Source organism: Chenopodium quinoa, unplaced genomic scaffold (assembly GCF_001683475.1).
Source record: "Chenopodium quinoa cultivar QQ74 unplaced genomic scaffold, ASM168347v1, whole genome shotgun sequence".
NCBI classification, from domain to species: Eukaryota; Viridiplantae; Streptophyta; class Magnoliopsida; order Caryophyllales; family Amaranthaceae; genus Chenopodium; species Chenopodium quinoa.
In genome coordinates this window covers 2,171,017-2,196,697 of record NW_018744066.1, presented here as the reverse complement: position 1 = coordinate 2,196,697, position 25,681 = coordinate 2,171,017, and the positions used below count along the sequence as shown (strand labels likewise).

General features: G+C 35.1%; 5 protein-coding genes across 6 annotated transcripts; 4 read left to right on the top strand and 1 right to left on the bottom strand.

Moving 5' to 3' along the window:
• Positions 1-3,619: 3,619 nt before the first annotated feature.
• LOC110690982 (aldehyde oxidase GLOX1-like) lies at positions 3,620-6,354 on the top strand. Its single transcript, XM_021867906.1, has 2 exons — positions 3,620-4,334; positions 4,572-6,354. Exons 1-2 carry the CDS (start codon positions 3,684-3,686, stop codon positions 5,895-5,897), a joined length of 1,977 nt encoding a protein of 658 aa, XP_021723598.1. The 5' UTR covers positions 3,620-3,683; the 3' UTR covers positions 5,898-6,354.
• A 1,580-nt stretch (positions 6,355-7,934) lies between these two features.
• On the top strand, positions 7,935-10,270 carry LOC110690981 (probable xyloglucan endotransglucosylase/hydrolase protein 26). Its single transcript, XM_021867905.1, has 4 exons — positions 7,935-8,376; positions 8,753-8,853; positions 8,927-9,120; positions 9,534-10,270. The coding sequence occupies exons 1-4, from the start codon at positions 8,133-8,135 to the stop codon at positions 9,952-9,954; spliced, it is 960 nt and encodes a 319-aa protein (XP_021723597.1). The 5' UTR covers positions 7,935-8,132; the 3' UTR covers positions 9,955-10,270.
• Positions 10,271-11,558: 1,288 nt separating this feature from the next.
• On the top strand, positions 11,559-14,096 carry LOC110690980 (AAA-ATPase At3g50940-like). Its single transcript, XM_021867904.1, has 3 exons — positions 11,559-12,164; positions 12,606-13,089; positions 13,512-14,096. Exons 1-3 carry the CDS (start codon positions 11,635-11,637, stop codon positions 13,857-13,859), a joined length of 1,362 nt encoding a protein of 453 aa, XP_021723596.1. The 5' UTR covers positions 11,559-11,634; the 3' UTR covers positions 13,860-14,096.
• Positions 14,097-15,604: 1,508 nt separating this feature from the next.
• On the bottom strand, positions 15,605-16,618 carry LOC110690979 (transmembrane protein 234 homolog). Its single transcript, XM_021867903.1, has one exon. It carries the CDS (start codon positions 16,297-16,299, stop codon positions 15,892-15,894), a length of 408 nt encoding a protein of 135 aa, XP_021723595.1. The 5' UTR covers positions 16,300-16,618; the 3' UTR covers positions 15,605-15,891.
• A 1,690-nt stretch (positions 16,619-18,308) lies between these two features.
• On the top strand, positions 18,309-25,404 carry LOC110690978 (casein kinase 1-like protein 3). Of its 2 annotated transcripts, XR_002505185.1 has the most exons (16): positions 18,309-18,676; positions 18,800-18,840; positions 19,073-19,142; positions 19,278-19,426; positions 19,532-19,627; positions 19,711-19,781; positions 19,890-19,951; positions 20,031-20,094; positions 20,188-20,272; positions 20,368-20,494; positions 20,620-20,702; positions 20,793-20,847; positions 21,760-21,896; positions 22,009-22,176; positions 22,263-24,380; positions 24,777-25,404. XR_002505185.1 is itself a non-coding variant. In XM_021867901.1 (15 exons), exons 1-14 carry the CDS (start codon positions 18,601-18,603, stop codon positions 22,168-22,170), a joined length of 1,278 nt encoding a protein of 425 aa, XP_021723593.1. In that variant the 5' UTR covers positions 18,309-18,600; the 3' UTR covers positions 22,171-22,176; positions 22,263-25,404. The 2 variants fall into 2 exon arrangements, 1 of the variants encoding a protein (XP_021723593.1); XM_021867901.1 differs by having other exon boundaries at positions 22,263-25,404.
• The last annotated feature ends 277 nt before the right edge of the window (positions 25,405-25,681 follow it).

The following is a 25,681-nucleotide window of genomic DNA, read 5'->3' as shown; positions in this document are numbered from 1 at the left end:
CTCTTTTAACAATGATAAATATGCTTGACATCAAATGAATATACTCTCAAAATTGAAATTACATGAGTATTATTAAAAAAAATAAAATTACATGTATTACTAATTAATTGTCGAAACTAAACAATTCACATTATGTGTAGATAACCCAACTCCCAATCTTGACACTGAGCAAGCTCATGTGTCATTTTATTCCCCTCTCTACGAAAGAAACTCCATACCACGCTCTCGAAAGAGTTACATACATGATAAATATCATAAAGAACGTAAACAAGATGAAAACTACTCTCACTCTATCATGTAACCAAATTGCATTCACCAATTCTAAACAATCACTTTCAACAATAATTATTCGAGATCCAAAGTAGCAAGTTGAACCCAACAACAAGTTGAACCCAACAAATTAGACTTAGCCTCAACAACTCGAGGCTCCCAACAATGATATCAACCATCCAAGCCACTACCACCCGTGCATATCTCGAAAAATAGCCCCACCCCAACCCCTGATGTTAAGTACTTTGATTTTGCATTTGGATGAACGATATTAATTATGTATTGAATTCTTATTGAATTCATTTTTTTTATTTTACATATATTTTATAAAGTAATTAAGATATTATTAAGGTAATGAATGTTGAGAAGAATAGTGGTAAAGTGATAAACCAAATAAGTAATAAAAATGAATACACAATAGTCAATAGGGAAGGATGCTAAAAGAGTGGGTAGCAACCTAGTAGGATCATCGTGGTGGATCACTCCTAAATGACGCCCAACACCTGTTATTTATAGAATTATAAGTTGACAAAGATAGTTTCATGAAATTGATGGAATTGTGAGGAAAATTCCATAATTATCCAACATCATATTTTTCAGAAGAATCATGAATTTTTAATAGGCACATTGAATTTTCTAGAAAATGTCATATACTCGTAAATAATCCATCATCATTAAAATTGTGGGTTTATGGAATTTGGAGCACACTAAACTCATCAAAAACCATTATGTAGAACATCGGCCCTATGTGTTTCCAAAAGATATTAAAAAAAGAGTACAATGGTAAATTAACATGTAGATATTTTATAGGATTACAATGTTTTTTTTTTTTTTTTAATTTAATTTATTTTTTTACAGGGAGTATAAGTTATATTATTAGTACTATTGTGTGTCACAGTAGCTAATAGTATAATGTTTACATTTACATCAGTTTGCTAATACGTACTTCTCTAACAGAGAGGGCTTTGCCAATTTGACTTTTAACAATCTCCAAGATAGTTTTTAAGAAGATAGCTATTTTTAAAATTTGTGCATTTTAAAAATTACAAAAAAATAAAAAAAAATAATAAAATGATTTTTTGAAATTAGATATTAAACGATCTTTTAAAAAAAATCTCAAATGCTTATATTAATTATATAGAAGTATTATAAATTACTGGATATAATCGTGAAAATAAGTGATGTATCAATCTATGAAAAAAGTGACGATAATAATATAATACACTAGTGAAGTAGTGATACATCAATCTATGTCGTGATGAAAATAGATTTGTACGATGATTGAAATACATAGATTGATCCATAATATATGTTGTGATAATAATAAAATATTTCCCTCACTATTTTCTCTCCTCCATCTCACCACTTCAAAGATCAAATAAATACAACATTACGATGGAAAAACACACAAAGCTAGCAAAACAAAAAAAAACCACACATACATGGTTTTGCATTTCTGCTAGAGGGGGACCTTCCACCGGGGCCATTTAATATTATTATAACCTTGTTTAACTTATAAAATATCGGAACATAGTGACTAATTTAAAACGAGAGGCAAAAGATTCAAATCTCGACCTCTTTAATATTTTTGGTCAAGATCCGCCACTGATTTCTGCAGCTATCCTTACCCGTTGAAATCTCTGACCTTTGTAGACTCAAATGTGGCCTATTTAGGGGATGAACATAAATGGGCAATCCATGTTGTTGTAATTACTCTCCTGTTTTCACTTAGAAAAATAAAGCGATTATTTACTCTAAATCCGTCAACTATGACATGGTCTAGTTTGATTTGTCTATGAAATTCGACCACATCGATATAAGAATATCAAGGTGGCTATTATTAGATAGTTTCAATTTATGATATGAATTTTGATGGATATAACCTTCAATCGCAGTTGAAAGGTTTGGAATCTTGAGTCTCGGTCAAGAAACGCTAAGCAACACGAGCTTAAAACCTAAACTAGGCCAAGAATACACAAGCACAAGCTTACGTAAAACTTTATAAATTTCAAATCAATCAATCATACTTTTTGTTAAACACCATCACGTAATTATAAGATAAATAATTAGCCTAAAAATCGGTAAAACAAATTCTAATCTAACTAGGAAACTAACTCTAACTTGTAAAGATAATATTTTGCAAATATGATCTTTAAAGTTAAGCTTATCTTATACTAACCGAATTAAACTAACAAAAATATCCTAATAAATTCGGTCATCTAATAATAAACTAAAAATAACAATAAAAATAATTATAATAACAATATTGATGCCTTGGAACCGCATCAATTTATGATGTTAAATACTTCATTTACATCGTTTTAACTTAATTTCTTATACAAATAAATGATAATATTGAATTGTATCAATAGCCACCTACAGTAAATAAAACATAGCCCGAATGGTTTAAAACATGGGTTCTAAATTAAGATCATTTTAAGAAAATTGTACAAGGAGATGGAATATGGAAATATACCTAGTAATTAGAATAGGAAATATTTTTCTTAACCTAATCCATTTCTCATGTTTGTTAGGTTAAAATGGGAGTATAAAATAACATCGAATTGAAGTGTTGGACCTTAATGGTTAAGGTTTAGTTTAGTTTCGTTCTTAATTTCTTCTCTCACAAAATATTCAGTTCAATTCAGCTCCAATCAGTCCAGTTCAGCTCTGTAAATCAGAACAGGTCTTAAGTCATGACTTCAACTCCCGATCCTAGGATCACAATTCACAAGTTCAAAATCGTGGGGGAAGGGGAGCCATCCCCCACATCGACGAAATCAAGTAAGTTCTTTTTTTTGCCTTTTCAAATAGTGTATATAACTGTATTTTAAAGCAAACATCTTAACAATTATATATACACATTGACATAATAATCAAGCCTTTTCTTTTAATTAAAGCACTAACTAAACTAATGTGACTCATATCCCAAATTGGCCTATATTTTTGGTCACACTAAGATTTACCATACTACATTTGGTTATATAAAATCAAAAATTACAAAAAAATCTTTAACACCCTAAATCCTCTAATTACTTGACTAAAAATAGCTAAAAACAACCACTAACCATCCATTATTTTTGGCCACCCACCACCACCTTAGCTTCATCCAGGTGAGAATTGCAACAAACAAAGGCAGCCCATAATTGAACACATTGCCCAAAGAAAGTAAAAAATTCCTCAAAAACTAAGGGTATAAAGAAGTCATATTAAGACAATTAAAAGGAAAAACCAAAAAAAAAAAAAAAAAATCAACTAGGGTAAATAATTTCTTCAAAGAGGGAAAATCAAACAAAAGAAACAATTTCTTTTGTTTTTCCCTTAATCTTAGTTTATATGTATCATCATCAAATGAAATAAAAAAATAAAAAAATTGTTAATAATCATTTTATAGCTCCTAATAATAAATAAACATGTCTACCTCTTGTACCTTGATCATCAAATTCTTATGCACATTTTCTCTCCTATTTGTGTGTACCTCAGCCCAATTATTTCCTGGATTTCCTCGTTTCGATGATCAAAACCAAGGACAAACACACAATGGTAAACATAACGACGACAACAATGAGGAGAGACAACCACGACTTGGTATTCCAGAACTTCACGATATATTTGGGCGCCTTATTCCAAGGTTTAAATTTGACATAGGAGGGGAAGCAGGAATTGGTGATGTACCTGACTTGCCCCTTCCTATAAGGGGTAGACAAGAACCAATTCATTTAAAAGATTTTCCTAAAAGAAAAAAACAAAAAAATAAGAAGAAGAAAAATAAGGGATTGGATTTACCAGTACAACCACAACAGGTACAACCAGCAGTAAATGAAGAGACAAATTACCAAGGAAAATGGGAAATTGTTTCTCAAAGTTCTGGAGTTTCAGCCATGCATATGCAGCTAATGCCTACCAATAAACTTGCCATGTTTGATGCCACTTCTTTGGGTAAATCAACAGTTGAATTGCCTCCTAATCGTTGTCGCCTTGTTCCTAACACAACAGATCAGTTTGATTGTTTTGCACACGCAGTTGAATATGATCCTGAAACCAACAAAATCAGAACACTCAAGGTATTGTACAACTAGTTTTATTACCTTCATTTATGCATGTCAGATCATGTGTCTCTATGACTTAAATTTTTTCGGCTTAGAGCCCTGTTAGAAGACATAGCATAACACGCACACAGCTAACAGCACACGTGTATTGATAAAAATGGTAACTAGCTTAATTGGTAAAGTCTTGTATATAAAACAGAATGAGAAACCTACACGCGTACTGCTCTGTAATTGTCAACCTTTATTTTCCAGGTTTTAACTGATCCATGGTGCTCAAGTGGAGGGCTAGCACCTGATGGTACCTTAATTAGTACTGGTGGATGGAAAGATGGAGAAAGATCACTTCGATACTACGACTCCTGCGACACATGTGATTGGAAGGAATCCAACATTTTGTTGGCTGATATCAGGTGGTATGGAACCCAGACAATGCTAGCTGATGGACGGTATATAGTGCTTGGAGGGCGTCGTGCATTTAACTACGAGTTCCTTGCTCCAGAAGGCCAACCTAGTCCTGGAAGAATAGATCTTCCTTTCCTTAAAGAGACAACTGACCTACATGAGAACAACCTATACCCCTTTGTTCACCTCGCCCCAGATGGGAATCTCTTCATCTTAGCCAACTTTAAAGCCATCCTTCTTGATGTAAGAACCAACAAAATTGTCAGACAGTACCCCGACTTGCCTGGTGGAGCTCGAAACTACCCAGGCTCCGCTACCACTGCCATCCTCCCAATAAACCTACAGAATGGCGACAAAGACATAGAGGTACTTGTTTGCGGTGGTGGACAACCATTAGCCTTTGGTAAGGCAGAGAAGGAGGGAATCTTCCTTCCTGCATTGAATACCTGCGGAAGGATTAAGGTCTTAGACCCTGCTGCCCAATGGGAAACCGAAACAATGCCTGCAGCTCGCGTTATGAGTGACATGTTGAACCTACCAAACGGCCAAATTCTCATCCTTAACGGAGCACAGAAGGGAGCTTCAGGTTGGCAGTTTGCTGAGGAACCTATTTTAACCCCATTTCTCTACAGCCCAGACAAACCAAATGGTCAGCGTTTCAAGGTGTTGGCACCCAGCCAGATCCCTCGGATGTACCACTCATCATCCGCGGTCCTCCCAGATGGAAAAATTCTCGTTGCAGGAAGTAACACCAACCCAGGATACCTATTCAAGGATGTCAAATTCCCAACTGAACTTCGTGTTGAGAAGTTCGATCCTCCATACCTTGACCAAGCCCTTGATGTTTTCAGGCCTAAAATGGTCCAGTTGCAAAATAAAGCCATTGGTTATGGACAAACTATTCAGATGACATGTAACATCTTTGCTCCCGCGCCAATCCTACAGAATGATGTAATGGTTACAATGTACAAGCCGCCTTTTACCACCCATGGCTACTCCATGAACCAAAGGCTTCTAAGTTTGAAAATTTCTAGCTTTGCCCCTCAACCACTCGGCAACTTTCAGTTAAAGTTGGAAGCTCCTCCTAGTGGTGAGTTCGCACCTCCTGGTCATTACATTCTATTCATTAACTATCGCGGTGTTCCCAGTGCTGGTTCCTGGATTCAGCTGCAATAGTTTGCAGGGTTTATCAAACATTCAAATATGTAAAAATGTTACTTGTATTGATCTTCTGTAGTTTCAAATTTTGGTATGTCTCAACTTTTTTTTTTGATTTTTTAAATGTATTGTTTTATGTAATGTAGTTACAAGTTACAATGAGTTGTTCTCAAACACGGCCATAGACTTTTTTTATTACTTTTATTTTTGGTAGAACAGATGATTAACATTGAAAAATCCTAAAATTTTTAAACACTAAAGGAACATCTAACAAAACAACAAATAATTTTCTAATAGCAGCTACCTCTTGAGAAGTCTACTAAATTTAAATAGAGGAAAGCGCGTAAAATATTGATGATATCAACTGCATTAGTTTTATGCAACTATTTGTGCTGTCTAAGATAGTTGTGTATAATACATTTTTCCTATCAATGAAGAAAAACTAAATAAATAAATAAAATTGTATACATATAAATTAAATCACCTGGCTAACCTCTTGTACTCAACGGAGTCATGCCCACTTAACAAAAACAGCCTGCTCGCCAAGGCAGATATCTTCCTCTCTGCTTTGGAAGAAGGTGGCAGTAAACAACATAACCAAATTATCGATCTGAAGAAGGCGAATGTGAAGACCATGAGAAAAACTAGCTGAAGAAGGCAAATGTAAAAACCATGACAAAAACTACCTGAAGACGGAGAATGTAAAAACCATGACGAAAACACCTAGTGTGAACGAATCTCTCAAAGACCTAGCAAAAACAATCAGTCGCATGCAGGGAAAGAAGTTAACATCGCGCTTTCATAAATAGAAGCGTGATACAGAAGGGAAAATGACTTCCAACAGATCAGATAAATACCCCCTCACTTCCACTAATCATATAAAAATATAGGCATCTCTTTTATATGTTCATTGCATTACATAATACTATATTAGTCTCTTTCATTTGGCCAATTGCATTAAAGAATAATAGAAGTTTAGATTTATAGAAGCATAGCATGAATAATTTTATAAAGTACTTGACCAACTAACAGCTAAGAGAGAATCTAATGCTCTACAATGTCTGATGCACGTTTTTACCCCAAAGACCACAACTCCATGTCTTCAATTCATCCTAGCACATAAAACTTAAGTCCTCTGCACGTCTATCACCGCGTTCCAGCTTTGCAACGATGTTGTAACCTTGTACTTGTTCAGTTTTATATGAAACGTACGGAGATGATTTTCTGCAATTGAATAAATTCAATGTACAGGGGAATTTTTATTATTTGAAAGTTGAAACAACTATAATTAATAATTTGAATCATATTTTTTGTAATTTCAAAAAACAGGATTTTTGTCAAAGGCTTATTAGATTGAAAAGAAAAAATAAATCATTGGTGTAATATCCTGTCCATCAGAGATTTACTGTCACAAGTTTTATTTTTTTCTTTTTTACTAGCTACAATTGTCATCCAAATTAAATTCATAATAGTAATTATTCATTGGCTTTTCATAAAGTAAAAATTGTAGCATGAGAAAATCAACATAAAAGCTGAGACTAGGCATTTAAATAATAAAAGAACAATGCAAATGGCAGGTTGAATACTTGGCAAACACGTTGTAATTCTGATGTGGTACAACTGTTGTAGAAAATTACAGGGATGGATAGAATTATTACGAGTCTATCAGATTTTCGTACCACAACCGTACCTTGACAAATTAATATTTCTCTCAAGTTGTATAGGGAGGAAATGTATTGCAAGCAACCTAAAAGACTTTACGAGAACACAAGGCCAACAATGTGCAATAATAAGTAGATATTACCCATACAAATTTACCTTAACAAACCTCCTCCTCCCCAACAACCAGTCAACCACCCAAAAAACACAAAGGTTAAGAAGCAACGAGATCCATGATAAGAAGAACAATTTCATAACCCCCTAAAACGAACACAGGTACAGGAGTTCTGGTGTTTCATCCCAGTTATTTTATGAAGCCATAGTCTTTACCTGGATAGAGTTAAATGACTGAAACACAAGTGGCTTGACCTTTGAAGTTAATTTAAAAAGTAAAAGACTAGTCGTTACGATTAATTGTCAAGAACAGTCAAATGAAATAGAGAGGCCAACAAAACTACAAAATATTAGAGACAATGAGACGCGGATCAGGACCATTTCAAAGAAAATTATAAGCTATATTTTTGTTATTTTGTATACATGGTATTCATTCAATAAGACGGCATTGCAAGAAGCTATATAAACAATGTCATACCAATGGAAGAAGCATCCCACAATAACAACTCTCAAGGCATAAAAAAAATCAAAAAATTAAAAAAAGAAAAAAGAGAGATGGGAAACCTGAAAGCAATTCTCATAGCTTTCTTTGCCTCTGCAATTGCTCTTCAAGCATGCTCAGTTCATGCCACATTATCAGACAGTACCAATTTCTACTGGGGTGAAACCCGTGGCAAATATACAGGTCCAGACAGTGTTGATCTAGTGTTGACAGAAGAAGGAGGTATGTACCTGCAGCAAATTCTGCTTTCATTAATGATATCTCATGCAGCATACGTATGATTAGCAAGCAAACCAGTTCAGTAAAATAAATTGTGTCGTTTAGGATGCATTCCATTCAATCACAAGATATCAGATAGTTTTTTGAAATCTGTATATCAGAAATTTTATGGTGAACAAAAGATAATATTAGTAGACAACTTGACAAGCTAATACTCTAGTCCTAGTTTTAGAAACTGATTGTAGCATAGTTGTCAGCCCCCATTAAGGGCAGCACGAATATCTCTTCGTCACAATCTTAATACTGCATGAAAATTACTTGCTAAAGGCCTGAAAGTTGAAACCGTCTAATACAATAAAAATGTCTGCTTCTTTATCAGGAACTGGAATAAGGTCAAATGTCAGTTACATGTATGGATCTATTACCTTGGGACTCAAGCTGCCCTCTGGCAATTCAGCTGGAACTGTCACCACCTTCTATGTAAGTATCCTCCTATTCAAATTTGTCGTAGCGTTGTATCCAAGACATACCGCTTACATTTGTGTTCCTGCAGCTGTCTTCTGCTAATAAGGCACATGATGAGATAGACTTCGAGTTCCTTGGGAACACTACAGGGGAGCCTTACACAATCCACACAAATATTTTCACCCAAGGAAATGGTAGTCGTGAACAACAATTCAAGCCTTGGTTCAACCCTTCTGATGGTTATCACTTCTACACCATTTTCTGGAACACCTACGCAGTTGTGTAAGTTACAAATCTTGAAATTACTAATGAAAAACACTTACTCTTCTCCCTCCCCACCCTCTTCTCTAATTCATGGCAGGTTGTTTGTATATATTAGTTATTTACAAAGATGTTATTATTGTAGCTTCTACGTGCAGGTTCACCGATTTTTTTGCGAAACAACCAAAAGCCAATGTCTTCCAGATTAGTTTAAAACTTGGCTATTAATTTTAAACCAGATAACAGCTTTTCTGTATTTACCAAACATATTACGTAGTATTTGGTTTTTTGATGATCACATAAAAAAAATATATTAAAAGTCAATCACCAAACTAAGGTCTTAGTCAAACGGAAACACAAAGAAGAAAATCCCCAAAAAATCTAGATTTAGATTATATCCTAGAAGCTAAAATTTTCTCCTTTGCATTTATCAGGTGGATGGTAGATGGTGTACCAATTCGAGTCTTCAAAAACTTTCATGACTCCCAAATCAACTTCCCAGATGCACAACCCATGAATACATATTCCAGCTTTTGGAATGCTGATGATTGGGCAACCCAAAAGGGGGCTGTCAAAACTGACTGGAGCCTCGCACCATTTACAGCAAGCCTAGAAAACTACAACGTAGATGGTTGCTACTGCTGGAATACCGAAACCTGTGTGGAAACATGTAGCAACGCAGAAGATTCTGCTAACTGGTGGACCCAAGAGAGTTACACTCAGCTCAGCGACAGTCAGAAACAACAGATGACCGAGATCAGAAATAACTACATGATCTATAACTACTGCACTGATTACAGTAGATTCAATGCAGAATTCCCTAGATCAAAGGAATGTGATCTTGCACAATATTAATATCATGATCATGAATGAACCTCTCAACAAAGCAAGGCGTCTACAGCAGAATTGACGCTATGAGCCTTACACGATTCTTTTTTTCATTTTGTTCCGTGCTTTCATCCTTAATATTTCATTTCAGTAATATTATTCAATTATGAATTCTTGATTCTATACAACATACATACATACATACATTACCTACAAATAATGGTTTCTTGGTTTGCTATTTCACTCTATTGTTTTGTATCAAATACATTATGGTGTTTTTTACCTTCTCCTCCGAAAATTAACTACATATGTCAATCAAATGACTATAAAATCGTCAAATCAAGCCAATTGCATCTGCCTCTAGTACAAGGTGCACCCAGCCCCCCTAGTAAACAACAACCATACTTGTTTTGAAAGATTATAGGTACTCATTTCAAACACCTTAGCTCATTTGCAAAAGGAAAATGAGCAGTTAAGACCAAACAATTGCTGGCCTGGAATTGAAGAACAACAGAAACTAGTAATACTCATTTGGGGAAATAATATGCTAAGTCAAACGAGCATTAAGGGTTTGTTTGTTTCAACTAATATTATCTTATTTCTGTCTTACTTTTAAGTTTAGATGACTTCTAATAATTGATAAAAATTAATACGTGACGCCTATGTTGTGCTTAGAGCAACTCCAATGACAAGCTAATTGTCAAATTAGTTTGCCATGCCATATAAGCTTTTAAGCTAATTGTCATTTTAGCTCCAATGGCTAGCTAATAGCTTGCTATTTAAATGGACCAAACCTCCTTAATTTTTGTTGATAAATTTCAATTTATTTATTCTAATTTGTTTTATTTTAGCAAGCTTTTTTCCAAGCAAATTTGTTTGACCAAGCTAATTGCATTTTCTAGATCCAATAATTAAGCTAGTAGCTAAGGATTATTTAGTATTGCAAGCAAGTCCCTAGCTACAATTATCGGAGTTACTATTGCTCACACGGTCACGCTTGGGTGTAACTTTAGCTTCTTTACTATAATTAGAAATTCCGAGTATGAAATAACTTCTTTTTTTTTTGAAGGGTGACTCCTTAGTCCTTAGCTCTTTACTAGTCGGATTTGACATTTGAGTAAGTTATAATTTCACCTCATAATAAACTTCCATCATCTATTAGAATTTGCACCAAACTATCAAAGTAAGTTATTTATAGAATTAGTGGCGTATTACTCATTGTGCCCATAAAAAATACTCACTCAGTCACTCGCATTAAGAAATTTATACAATTAGAAAACGCATTGTTACCAACTAAATTTACCAACCCCATAAATCAGTCAATGTAAAATTTTGTCACACCGCTAGGGTTTACTTTACGTACTCGATTAGGACTAAGTTGAGTAACCCTTGACCAAGTAATTTAAGTAACCTTGTCCTTTGCCACACAGCGCGGCAAGCCACTTATTAAATTTAATTTCTTATCAGTCAATATAAAATTAAATTTACAATTAAATCAGTCAATATAAAAAAAAAAAAAATACCCGTTGACATTAGCATCAAACGACGCCGTATCCTCCAAAATCCCCTGTCTTTCTCTCCAAGAAACACCTAGACTCATGATCATCACCGCCACCATAGCACCGCCATTGTAAATTCCTACCAAAAACACAAAACATAAACATAATTATTATTTTTCTCTAATCAAAATTATTCTTATAAACAAAAATGGTAACTTTTAGTTGCGACACCGTGAATTTACCGCAAGCAAACACCATAATCTCAACCGCGGCATCCCTCGCCGCCACGGCCGTGCTCATAGGTACACTCGCAACCGATTTCATCCCCGAACAAGTCCAATCCTTTTTCTCAACCCGCACCAAACGCATATCAAAGTCTCTCTCCTCTCAACTCACCGTTGTAATCGACGAGTTAAATGGGTTAACGCCTAATCATATGTTTGAGGCTTCTAATGGTTACTTGGGGACTAAGGTATCCCCTTCCACTCGTCGCATTAAGGCTAACAAGAATGTCAAGGATAGTCATATTAGTTTGTGTATTGATGTTGCTGAAGAGATTGTTGATTGTTTTGATGGTGTTAAGCTTACTTGGGTTCTTAAGAGTTGTTCTAATGTAACTAATAATGAGGGGAGTTCTAAGAAGAAGAGAGGGAATGGGAGTAGTGGGTTGGAGAAGTTGGAGATGAGAAGTTATGAACTCAGGTTTAATAAGAAGCACAAAGATATGGTGATCACAAGGTAAATCGTGTATTTTACTTGCAATGTTTTGACTTTTGCATTAGGTGCGTTTTTTAGGTTGCAATGCTTTGTTTTTAAGTTCCAATGTTTACAACCAAACTATTTTTGTTCTATGTGCTTACAAGTTGCTAACGCATAGCAAAAAATTACACTTTTCAAAAGTACATGTGAAGCGTAGAAATCAAAACATTGCAACTAAAAACTAAAACCCGAAAAACCCACAAACCTTGTAAAAAAAAAGGTAGTGTCTTGGGGAAAAAATATAATAAAAAAAATATAATAACAAGTTTGTGTGGATTCTTAAATTTTGTACTTTAGGATTCTGTATGATTTTACTAGGGTGTTTTTAAGAATGTGACACTTTACTATTTCTTACAACAATCAAAGAATGGGAATTTGTTTAGAATTAATGGGTATTTTTCGTTTTGCTGAATCTAATAGGTATTTGCGTCATGTTCTTCAAGAAGCGAAGAAAATAAAGCAGTCAAGCAAAGAGATTAAGTTACATACAGTGGATTATAATGGGACTGATTATTGGAGTTGTGTAAATTTGGATCACCCAGCAACATTTGACAAGATTGCGATGGATCCAGATGTGAAGAGGGATTTGATTGAGGACCTTGAGAGGTTTATAAGCAGGAGAGAGTATTATAGGAGAGTTGGGAAAGCATGGAAACGCGGCTACTTGCTGTATGGACCTCCCGGAACAGGGAAGTCGAGTTTGGTTGCTGCCATGGCTAATTACTTGAAGTTTGATGTGTATGATTTGGATTTGAAGGAGGTTATGTGTAATTCTGACTTGAGGAGACTGTTGATTGGAGCTGCAAGCAAGTCGATTCTTGTGATCGAGGATATTGATTGCTCTGTAGAGTTGCAGAACAGGGATGCCTCAGAGGATGGTGCTAAAGCTGTGGATGATGATAAGGTTTGGTTTCTTTTTGTAAATTTTTTACAGGTTCTGTTTTACTAACAGTGCACATCCTAGTTCATATGGCTTTGTGTCCAAGTACGATTTCGTGTTACTATCCGTGGTCTATTTGAAGTGTTTGTGGTTAGTGTCCGTCTATTTAAGTACAGGTCTTAGTGTAACAGAAGTCTGTCTTGTATTCTGTATATTGCCACTGATATCGTAAATTACTCTGATGAGGTGATGATAAATTGTCAATAACCATTGCTAAGCTTCATCTGTGAGCGTCATATACATGAGAATATGAGATGTTGCCCTTATTCAGTCAGATCTTAGAATCATATACAATCTGAAAATTCTTATAGTGTTACACATGTATATGAAGTTTGTCTGAGACTCAGTTGACACTGTTATATTAAGCTTCTCTTCTCTTACAATAGGTGACTTTATCAGCATTGCTCAACTTCATTGACGGGCTATGGTCTACTTGTGGGGATGAACGAATCATAGTATTCACAACAAATCACAAGGACCGTCTTGATCCTGCCCTGCTACGCCCTGGCCGCATGGATGTGCAAATCCACATGTCATACTGTACTTTCAGTGGGTTCAAGCTACTTGCAGCTAACTATTTGGAAATTAATGATCACCCACTTTTTAAAGAGATAGGGGAACTCTTTGACAAAGCTCAGGCTACGCCTGCTGAAGTTGCTGGCGAGCTTATGAAGAGCAATGATCCTGCAGCCGCACTTCAAGGCCTTGCTAGTTTTCTAAAAGACCGAATCTGAGATAATATGAGCAAGCATCGTGGCAAAATGTATGATGCCAAGTGGTAGATTTGAAGAGGTGAGCCAGTAGTTTTTCAATTTTGATAGGGAGTTTATTTCTGCGCTACTCATTAAGTCTTTATAATCATTACTTAGAGAATTGTGGCATTAATTTTGTTCATCAATGGTTATAATTGATGAAAAGTGAATAAAAGGTTTACGGAAAAGTTCATAATTTCTGCAGTTTACCAGCAAAAAGTTTCTTTTGTTCATCATTGCATTCTGTACTAACCCTAAACTAATAGATTATCGAGGCTATCAAGCTTATTAAATTTAAATGATTTTTAAGATCAACGGCATAGCATAATTCAAGAACTTAAATAAGCAAGCAAAATTAAACAATATGCAGGTCAATGGCTCAATCACTCTGTCAGTACTCAGTATGCCTGCTCTAATGGTTCCCTCCGTTCCAAATTCTAACAGGTAAAGCTCCTTATGTGATAGGGTGCATCTACTGAAATTTGAATGATCAAGGGCTAAGCAGGGTTAGAGAACTTAAGAGTTGGAAAACTACAATAAGATAATGAAGGAATTCGTATAAAAACAACTAGCACAAACCAAAGTGCTCAAAATAACTAAGCACGTGGTAAGCTAACATGTACGGTATAACTTAACACAGCAAATTTTGTTTTGATCTAAGATATAGAAAGCTCTTTCGCTCCTCCATTTCCATTTTCGCATGACAACGACTATTTCATGAATGCAAGTATGTTGCTGTCATAAGATGTCGAAACTATAAAGTATTAAAAGGATTATGGAAATTGACAACTAACAAGGGAACAGAACAGAGTGAAGTGGTGTTGAAGAATGTTTTACTTCATGATTCTCAAACAGCTCTAATTTTAAGTCAAGAACACGCATCTCAAAAACAAAAAGTTGCCGACTATTGCTCTGAAGTTATCCAGGCAACTAGATACAGTGATACATATCAACCTTGATTCTGTCAGGACACTATTCTGGCATAAGCGAAATAGTATATAGGCTTGCAGAATCTGAGCTCTGTTAGTATTCATGCTAAAGGTTATGTTCACTCTAAATTCTTACCAGACAACTAATAAATTCTCAGCTATTGATGCATTTCAGACAACGGCCCTTGAAAATTCTGCACACCAAGACTAATACTAGCAGACCTACAAAGGGTCAGAGACTCAGAGCCCCACCCACCACTATTTTCATATTGTAGATACGTAGTATAGAAAATTCTTCAATGAGTATGAATTGCTCATCACTACCATATCCAAAGTTTTCAATGCTTCACAGTTTCAGATGCCTTAGGGCTAATATGATAACCGGCCTGTCCGGCCATCCATGTAATCATCAGACAAGGATTAATCAATCCGTATATCAGAAATGATCCATAGAACAATACACATAATGGCATAGATTATCACCTCCACAGGTGACAATGGTTTTAACTTCCTCACAGGTATTCCACAATGCAAGTCCTCCCCTCACACTCTCTAATACCTTCAAACCTTAACTACAGAGCTACGATACACAGACTCGGGTGCTTGTGTCACTTTCCGGTATATGTCCATTGTCCAAGTATTGATCCTCGGGTAATTATACAGAATGTATACATGTTTAAGGTCTGACATGTTTATGGTCTAATAATATGAACTATGAAGTGTCAATTATCACTTTATCAGTGTTGAAGATTCAACATGGGCATGTATTTGGAGTGAAACAAAAAATTCAGAACCACAAAGTGAGATAATTGATATGCTATTAAGTAATATTTCAACCTTTTAGCATGAAAGAATCCTTTAATTAAGGGGAAAAAATCAACACACCACACCATTCTCATCACCTCAAACATTTGACCAGTTATGAGATCTCAATCTTATACAATTTAATCAAAATTTGTACAATATCAAGTAATAAGATCAACAATATTATAACAAAAAAAGCCTACAAAATCGACCAAATTTACAGAATCAAATCAAATGGAGAAATCCCAAATCCAAACTCGAAAACCCCAGAAAAAATATAATCACATAACACAAAGCCAAACACCAAAAACAATGAAAAGAGTACCAAACAAAGCATACCCAATTCGAGTTTTCTCCCCTAAAAGCATCCCCATAAGAGCAGTAGCAGCAAAAGTTGTCGCATTGGTAACAGGAACAGCAAGAGAAATGGGGGTGTGACCAAGAATGGCGAAGAAAGAAGCAGAAGCAGAGAGATTAAGGAAGAGGGGAACTGAGTACTGCCATGTTAGAATGAGATTGAGGTAGTTTTGAAGAGAGAGAATGATTCGATTGTGAAGTGGGGTTTGATTTGATTGTGAAGATTTGAGTGATTTTTGGTCCCAGATTATTGCGCCTTTTCTCATTAAGGCGTTTGTTGCTCCCCAAATTAGGCCTACTGCTATCATCTTCTCTATGTCGGCGATCGCCATTGTTGGTTGGTTGCTGATTTGATGTGAGCTCCAGAAGAAGGCACTACTGCACTATTATTCGTTACCTTATTACAGACTACAGAGAAATGAAAAGAGTCGAGGTCAAAGTTTAATCGAATCAAGCTATTAAGATCAGATCAAAGTTAGTGGAGAAATTAGATAAGTAGAAATTAGGTGAATTAAACGTAGTTTAAGGGTTGAGATGATCACAAACATAAATGGTCTTCAACCATTCGGAATTGATCTTAGAGTTTCTACATGGCTTGAGTCATTTTTTTGTAAGCTGAGAAGGTTTTACCGGCGTAGAATTTTGAACATTGTCATTGATTTTAATATTTTGTTATGTAATTAATTCTATAGAAATTGAAAAAAAAAAGTGAGAAAAGTATAATAAATTAGTGAGATTATAGAGATGACCCTTAAAAAATGTGTCGACTATATTGAGACAAATGGAGTATAACATTAATGATCATAACTAGGCTTTATTTTTATCTTACTTCGTATGTTTTTGGTGTTTATAAAGCCGCTAGGGAAGGATTCCAAGATCTTCTGAAATCGAAAAGGAAACTTTAGCCACTTAAACTATCTCTTACTTAAATTAGATTAACTAATACCCTTGCATTTGTTCAAAAAAAAAAAAAAATTGCATATTTTTGTTTTTGCAAGTTGTGACCCCAAAACATAAGTATTTAATATATGTAAGGTCATAATTAAAATTACTCCATTTGTGACCCATACATTTGTTAGGCAAAAAGAAAAGTTGTATTTTGATAAAAACAATTTTGAAGATAAGAGTGGTATCTACTCGTAATTAATGATTTCCCATATCAAGTACGAGAAAATCCTTGTTAATTTGTTAAGGGAAACTGGTATCGGCCAAACTTTTTGTTGACATCTATACCCTTACTCAAGCATACGAATTGACAATCCTGTCTCCATAAATTCAACCGTTTATACCTTTAATTACCGATTACCAAAAATTATAAAAAGTTGATATTTTGAAATTATACATCGTGATGAATCTAACCAGACCCCACATGACTATATTTTTTTTATTATTATATATGAATCACAAAACACGGTCAAAGAGAAGTGTGTGAATAGTGCTAGTCAAAACGTGTCAACTAAAAAAAGTGGAGGTAGTATATATTTTCTTTGTACATTATCATGTTTGATCAAAATAAACCAGACCAGATAAGTTCAAATTAGATCATGTAAGCAAAATTTTGTTACCCAAAGAAACCCTAATTTAACAAATTAAAATGTGACTAAAGTGTTTATCTATTTAATCAATATTTAATTTACAAAATATAACGATCAGGTTAAACTTAAAGATCATAATGACTTTACACTATATACAACTATTCCGCTTTAATCCATGTTATTAAGAAAACTCAACTATAATCCACAACTCCACAAGGGCCAAATATAACAATCACATACCTAACACACATCCCACACTTCTAGATGAAAAGTCATGCAACTATTTCCAATCAATAAATCTTTTTAAAAAATTAACAAAATGAAAAATATTTATAAAAAAAAAAAAAAAAAAAAAAAAAACTCCCTCTATCCTTTATTTTTGCTTGATTGTCATTTTTAAGATCAAACTTTGTAAATTTTAACGGTAAATTACCGTTAATCTATAAAAGATTACATAGTTATGAGTGATCTTGTTAAATTGAACTCATTATATAGGCTATTAATACCCTTTTTTTTTATAATTTTTACGTGTATAGAAATGAACATATGTGTGTTCTAATATACGTCTTAAAGATAATAAAAAGTTAAATGGGGCAAAAAAAATAGAGATAAAGGGAGTATTATTATTACGTAGTATTTTTTATTTTATTTTTTAATATTATTTTACACAAAAAGACGCCAAGAGAGTCAACAAGTCAACCACAATTTGCAAAATAAAAAATCGATAATAATAACAACACATTTCTCTCTCATTTGCTTATCCACTTCCAACTCAAATTATAATTTCCATTATTTCTTTCTCCAAAAAATAAAAATAAATTAAATTAAATCGCCGAAAAAACCAACCTCACACACCCTCTCTCTACTTTCTCTCTCCTCTTCCCCAAACAACCCCCGCGTGTGGCTTCAATTTTCTCTCTCCTCACCTCACTTTATCGGCTCCTTTCATCGGAATCCTTTCTCTCTCCTCCTTTTTCCCCCAATTTTTGGATTAAACCCTACCTTAATTCTTCAAGTTCATGCTATTATATCCTCAATTTCGATTAATTTTTCAATCAATTTTGTTGTTGATTGAAGTTTGATTCATCGATTATTTTTATGGATCGGATCATCGGCGGCAAGTACAAGCTTGGTCGTAAGATCGGAAGTGGTTCTTTCGGCGAAATTTTCGTTGGTTAGTTTCAATTATTGTTTAATTTGATCTTTCAATTCTAATTTTTTTGCTTAGGTTTGTTAACTTTTGCTTTAATTTGTTTCTGGTGTTGATTGCTGATTTTTTTTTCCCTTTCAATTGCAGCTACTCATATTGATACCTTCGAAATTGTCGCTGTGAAGCTCGTAAGTTTGATTTCAATTGTTTTACCTAATTTGATATACTTTGTTGAATTGATTAATTTTGAGGTTCATTTTGATTGAGAGTAGTGGTGGAAGTAGCTTGGTAGCTGTTGATTTGATTAGCTAGCATAAAATTTTGCTTTTCAAGTAGTTAAAACCTTGATGATTAGCTCAATTTCAAACTTAGATGAATGGATATATTCATATACTTGTTGAATTTGATAATGTTTTACAGGAGAATACTAAGACGAAGCATCCACAATTACGGTATGAGGCGAAGGTATACGACATTCTTCAAGGAGGAAGTACGTAACGATTTATAATCATGTATAGTGTTATTGCTACCATTATATCCAACTCAAATTTGTGTGTGTTAGGTGTTGTTACTCAGCTATATGTTTAATTTTGTTGTTTTTTCCATTTATATTGTGTCATTTTAGGTGGAATTCCAAGTGTGAAGTGGTCTGGGGTTGATGGAAACGATAATATCCTCATTATTGATTTGTTGGGGCCTAGTTTGGAGGATCTCTTTGTATACTGCGGGAGAAAGTTTTCGTTGAAGACTACCCTAATGTTGGCTGATCAAATGGTACAAACATCTTTGATTTTCCAGCTTTACATGATTATACGAGCTCGTAGGATATAAGAATCATATATGTGTGTATTTACTGGTGTTGTTATTTTGTTTTCCCAGATTACAAGAATAGAATATGTTCATTCGAAAGGCTTTTTACATCGAGATATTAAACCTGATAACTTTCTCATGGGTCTAGGTCGAAAAGCTAATCAGGTAGGTCATATGTTATGCCTTCTTTGTTTATCCTGGTATTATTGTTCCATACATTATCACCCTAAACTAATTGTACTTAACAGGTCTACATTATTGATTTCGGACTTGCTAAAAGATATCGTGAACCAACAACGAATCGTCATATTCCATACAGGTGAGTCCCTCAGGCTGATATGTTTTCTTTCTGTGAACTATGGTTTATGATCCTCTTTAAAAATTCTGCCTGCGTGTAACTCTTGAGCTATCTGCTTCATTTGTTCAGGGAGAACAAGAATCTGACGGGGACTGCACGTTATGCTAGTTGCAATACTCATCTTGGCATTGGTAAGTCTGAAGTCTATGGTTCTGGTTTTTTAATTTTTGGCCTTCGGTTACTGTCTCTTAATTTAGTCTTTCATTGTAGAGCAAAGTCGGCGTGATGATTTAGAGTCGCTTGGATATGTTCTCCTTTATTTTTTGAGAGGAAGGTGAGCTATTTTCCTACATCTTTTAATATTTGTTAATCTCAAGGATTACACTATGTACTGGTCATAATTTGTTATTTATTTATCTCTATTCAGCCTACCCTGGCAAGGTCTTAAAGCTGCAACCAAGAAGCAAAAATATGACAAAATATGTGAGAAGAAGTTGGCTACTCCAATAGAGGTATGTCAGCTCTGTCCACTGTCCCTAACTTCTTTTTATGGTTTGTACGATGACTTGTGACTATATGTAATCCTGTTGTCTTTTTTCCTTCATAGGTCTTATGCAAGTCACATCCTGTTGAATTTGCCTCATACTTGCATTACTGCCACTCATTGACATTTGATCAGCGACCTGATTATGGGTTCTTGAAGCGCTTGTTTCGTGAATTATTTACTCGTGAAGGTACTTTATGGTAGTTGTCTTCGGTCTTAATTATTTGCAGTGCCATGGATCTACTTTTGTTGTGTCCCATTTTATGCTTAAGTTTGAACTGATTTGAGCTTTGATGATGTTCTCTGTATATTCAGGATATTCCTTTGATTACATCTTTGATTGGACCATTATGAAATATCAGCAGGTTCAAAAGAGTAGAAATCAGCCTCAGTTATCAGTGAGTTCATACACTAATTTTTGCTCAATTTAGGTGTAATTTTCATTTATTTGTACCTCTGTGGTGATGTACATTGACATATATTTGCAGCCAGCTGCAGGAGGTAGTAGCAGTTGCGCAATGCCCATGGATGTGGACAATCAAGGTTTGTTTTCATTACTTGTGTGTTCTTATTTCGTCGTTCTTTTAGGAGTAGTTTAGAAGCAGTCGCTAAGTTTGGCTCATTAGCGTCTTTTTCTTTCTTGATGTTTTGCTTCATTTGTTGGTTAGTTGACTGGTACACTAGTTACTGCTGCCTTTTTTATTTGCTTTAATAAAAAAATAATGTCAAAAGTTGTCTTCTGTTTACCTATTGTAAATTTAAAAGGATTAAAGATTCTGAAATATTTATGTTGTGAAAATTTGTGAAACTTAGGCCCTTTAGAGTCTTCATGAGGCAAAACATCATAGCTTTTGTTTTCTTCTAGAATGACGCTTGTGGAAGATCATTTTCTTAACCTCTGCCACTCCACCCTGCTCCCAACCCTTAAATCCAAAATCATACAAAAGAGTAGCAAATTATGTTCCTTAAGTTGTTGCTGTTGGGAAGGCGAGGAAAAGCATGTTTGTTTATTTCTATCATCAGTAGTCTAGGAACTTTTCAAGTTCTGTTTGTATTATCTACGTACTTGATTATATCTCAATGTTATGCTATGGGATTTTGTGATTTCCCTCTTCTTAAGAGGCAATTTCATAATTCACTAGCCAGGCCTATTCTATGCTGCCTAATGAAGCTGAGGCAGGGTAACATTCTTTGTATATTAGCTTTGTTGTTGTATTATTTGGTATTGTGAATAGCTATAAAATGAGTGCTCCTTTGAAGTCTTTGTAGTCATTACATGGGCTGGATTAATGCTGTATGAAATTTCAGGTTAAATAGTGACGATAGTCAAATTGTGGTCATCAACAAAAAATTTATTGTAGATGTTCAGTTTTGTCCAATTTTTTAAAACCCTTTATATTTGAGTGTTTGAAGGAAGATTTACACTTCATTTTTTAATTACTATAATGTTTTCAGGGGGTCAATATGCCACGCATGCTCATGGTATCACTGACCGTGCTAGAGGGGGCAATGGTGCAGCTTCTGATGCCCGCATGCATTCTAGTTTAGCCGTTGAGAAAAACCGGACATCTGAAACCATGGCATACAAAGATGTAAGTCTATTTCAACAATAAAATCTAATGATGTGGCCTGTTTTTATTTTTATTTTTGTAATAAGCTCCAACATTTGCTTCAATCTGAACTTAATCTTTTGTGAATGTTCAGTTGCCATCAACTTCATTTTCTTCACAAGGGGTCTTGAGAAAAGATGCTGCTGATCCTGTTAGGCCCACTGAAGCTACAAACTCGAATCAAGAACATGTTAATAAAACTGGTCCATCAAGCAGATGGATTTCTCCCCTGATGCGAATTTCATCTGCAAAGTGATTGAAGGTGGTAATATTATCTCTGGACTGCTGAATCTGTTATTGTGCAATGTATTTACATATGTTAAAAAGGATTACCTATCCTCCCTCCAGGTGAAGATTATGCTGGATGATCTCTTAATGCAAATCTCTGGGCACCTGTTGCACCTCAGTTTTGCCGCTACCGTTGCTATTTGAGCTTGTACCATGCAAGACATTCTCAGAAGTGTGGCAAATATATTTGGACTTACAGTGTATGATCTAAAAAAGCTTGGTGCGACTGGTGTGCTGATGCCATGAATCGCACACATCACTCTTGTATTTACAATCCTGTGTAATATGACAACTTGTGGCATATTCATCCGTGTGTGTTCCATAAAGGTTGCAGAATCCTCTCTGCCACACGGTTGTCCTCAACAGCGTTCATCTATTTGGTTCATGGTTTTGTGAGTTGCATTTGTACTTTTATGAGAATCAGGTGTATGTGACAGTAGCAACATACATTAGCTTGACTATTATTAATTCTCTTCTGATCTTAATAAAAAAGTTTGGTGGTGTTTATTGTACCTCTTCATTCTTGCTACTCTATAAAGAAGCTGTCAGTTAAAAGGAAGTTTACATAACATCTCATATGCAAGTGCTCTATTGAGACTTTACTTGCAAAATTTTGTTGTCACTGTTTTCCCTTTTCAAAAAACTTTTTCTTATTTACTGGCAAATTGATACTATTGAATCCTGTTTTCATGGGCAATTTTCAAATTAATTTTAATATCTTTGATTTCTTTTATTACATTGTCTAAACTAATGGATTTTGTATCTGTGCTTCTTGCATAATCTTGGCTGGTTATCTTTCAGCATCTTCAATTATATATACTTCTTTTGTTTTCCATATTTCACTGTTAAAATTTTGAACATCAGTTCTACAATGCACTTTCAGAATGTATTCTGTTATCTGACCTCATTCTGCATATCTATTGTCTGGTCTTACTGAGTTCCTTGGTAGTCCCCGGAATCATTTTGCAGTATAAGGTCTTCTTCTTATCTTACTTCTGGCATTATGTATGCTTCCTGTCCCACTTCCTTTTCGCCCTGATTTTTTTTAATCTCTTGATTTTTGTTTCATGTCTGTTTTCAGTGTCATAAATATGCTTTAATCATTCTGTATTTGTATCAATTAAAGAATGCTCTGTATTAAATTTATTGCCTAAAGCTGTTTTTGACCTTTTCTTTCGTGTCTGAAAGTGAAACCATATCCTGTATTGAATCTTTTCTTCTTATGGATCTTCATGTAACCAAATGGGTCCAAATCCCTTAGTTTTACGTGCAATATTCTTTTTTTTTTCTTTTCTGTTTTATGAAAAACTTTGACAAAGGAGCATGCTGCATATTGATGATACTTGCTATTAACTGCTCCCATAGTTATTCGATCCTTTGAGTTCACACTTTATGCTCTGCAGGGATTTTCAGAATAAAGATATGGAAGGTCCTTGGTGTTCCAACTTCCGAGTACATCTCAACATGCCTCGTCTTGTGATTGCACAAGGATGAAGTCTACTGGTCTCTGTATTTGGAAGTTATTTTTGTTACGAAGTACTATTTAGCTCCCGGTCAAATGCTGCTGGCGAACTCTCCAAGATCTTGTGTTGATCATAACTGCTTTGGAACAAGGATATGTAGCACTGTAGTGTAGGGAGGTGTAATTTCTTCTTTTAAACTGCTACATCTGTCGGAGCTGTGGGGCTAAAAATCCAGGTCTGCAAATTCATTGCTCTAGCCACCTGAGCTTTTGCCAGCACTCAGCAGTGTTTATGGAGTTTAAGCGACAAAGCTCTGATTACATATATGAAGAGTTTACTCCTATTTTTTCATAGAATATATAGTTTCATGTTGAAGTGTGTGTCAGAATTTGAGCAGTGCCCATTCATGTATTGCCTGCCGTATGCAAGCCTGCTGGGATATGGTGTGCTTAAACCCTCTCTATCTATCTCTATCCAAGAGATGGATGGGAAACAGAGTTTAGTGAATTCTCCCCGGAACTAGAAGATCACACAGATTTGTTTCTAAAAAACAGATTTTGGGATCGACTACAATTGCAGTTTTAAGCTACTGCATTTTCTTAATATCTTGTTCACCCTATGCTGGGGTACAGCTGTGGCTGACTGATTCTGATGTCCTTCATCTGATTCCAGAAGTCAATTTTGTCATTGGGATTTGTTACTTATAAGGTGCCAGGTATGTTAACATTCATAGGAAGTTTGAATTTTATTGTAATTTCTCTTTTTGTGAGCTAGCCTGCACATGTTACCTTCCTAGTTCCCGGTTTCCTTTTTTAGGGTGGAATTGATTTTCTAAAGGGTGAGCTAAACTTTTGCTTCTGAGAAGCTGAATTGATTTGCTTTGTTAATTGGCAAGGAGCTATATGAGTATATTCTAGCGCTTGGAGTTGGGGGATAAACTAGTTGAATTTTTTCTTGAAGGATTCCTGAGTTTGTTAGCGGCCTGACTGGTCTATCACCGGCTTTGAGTCAACTTCATGAGTCGTGACCAGTCTTCTTTCTTCTGTTAAAATTCTGACCTTGTGACCCTCTTTTCTTTTTTTATTTACCCCCGCCACTTCTTTCATTCCAGGTGACCTTGTAGCAACTGTACCTCCACCCATTAATGCACATATATGTGCAGAAGGTGATATTTGTGACCTTCTAGCGAGCTAAACACAGTACTTAGATTTGCTATGTGTTTAGAAGATTTACCTTCCTTTCAGCACCAAGCGTTCATCGTGGAGAAAGTAGTTACAAGGTTGGAGACTAGAATTTGATGATTTGCATGCGTTTTGCACACATGCTACTTTGAAGTGTTTGGATGATCTGTTTGTGCAATGGCTTATGTTCGTTTCTTTGGGATTATAGACTTTCGTGCATTCAACACACACCTCACAACACACATGGAATGCAGTTATTACAGAAGGGGTTGGCTAAGAAAAAGCCAAAACATGCAGGTTGGTGTCAAATTTTCTAGATTTTAGCCTAAATGCCAGCTAGATTTAGTTGAGTATTTCGAACGGAAATTTCTTCTTGTTGGATGTGGGGCACAAGTTCATAGGGGTGGAGAATAATTACATTATGGCCCTCTCATCTTGTATTTCTCCAAGAGAGTTGAAGCTGTGTTGGTTGAAACTTAAATATGTACAGCGATAATGCAAGCTTTGTCAATGACATGAAGAGAAAAGATAGATGATGCTTAATTTTTCTTGCCTCAACTTGATAACTGGTGCCATACTAATAGATATTGACTTCAAGCTGTTGTATATTTGTTTCAACCATTGCAACCAGGAGAATGTCCTGGTTTATTGTTGGCGTTTCGTTATCTGTATGATTCTTGTTCCTCCTGGATCAGACTTGTGAAACACCCTGGCCAAGTCTTGATTGTGGCCAATACTTGCATGAAGTCTTGTCTATTTCTCTATTTACTCTACTTTTCTTTAAAGTGGGAGCATGTTCCCTTACATAGCTGCAAAACTCTTGTTTTTTGTTTTT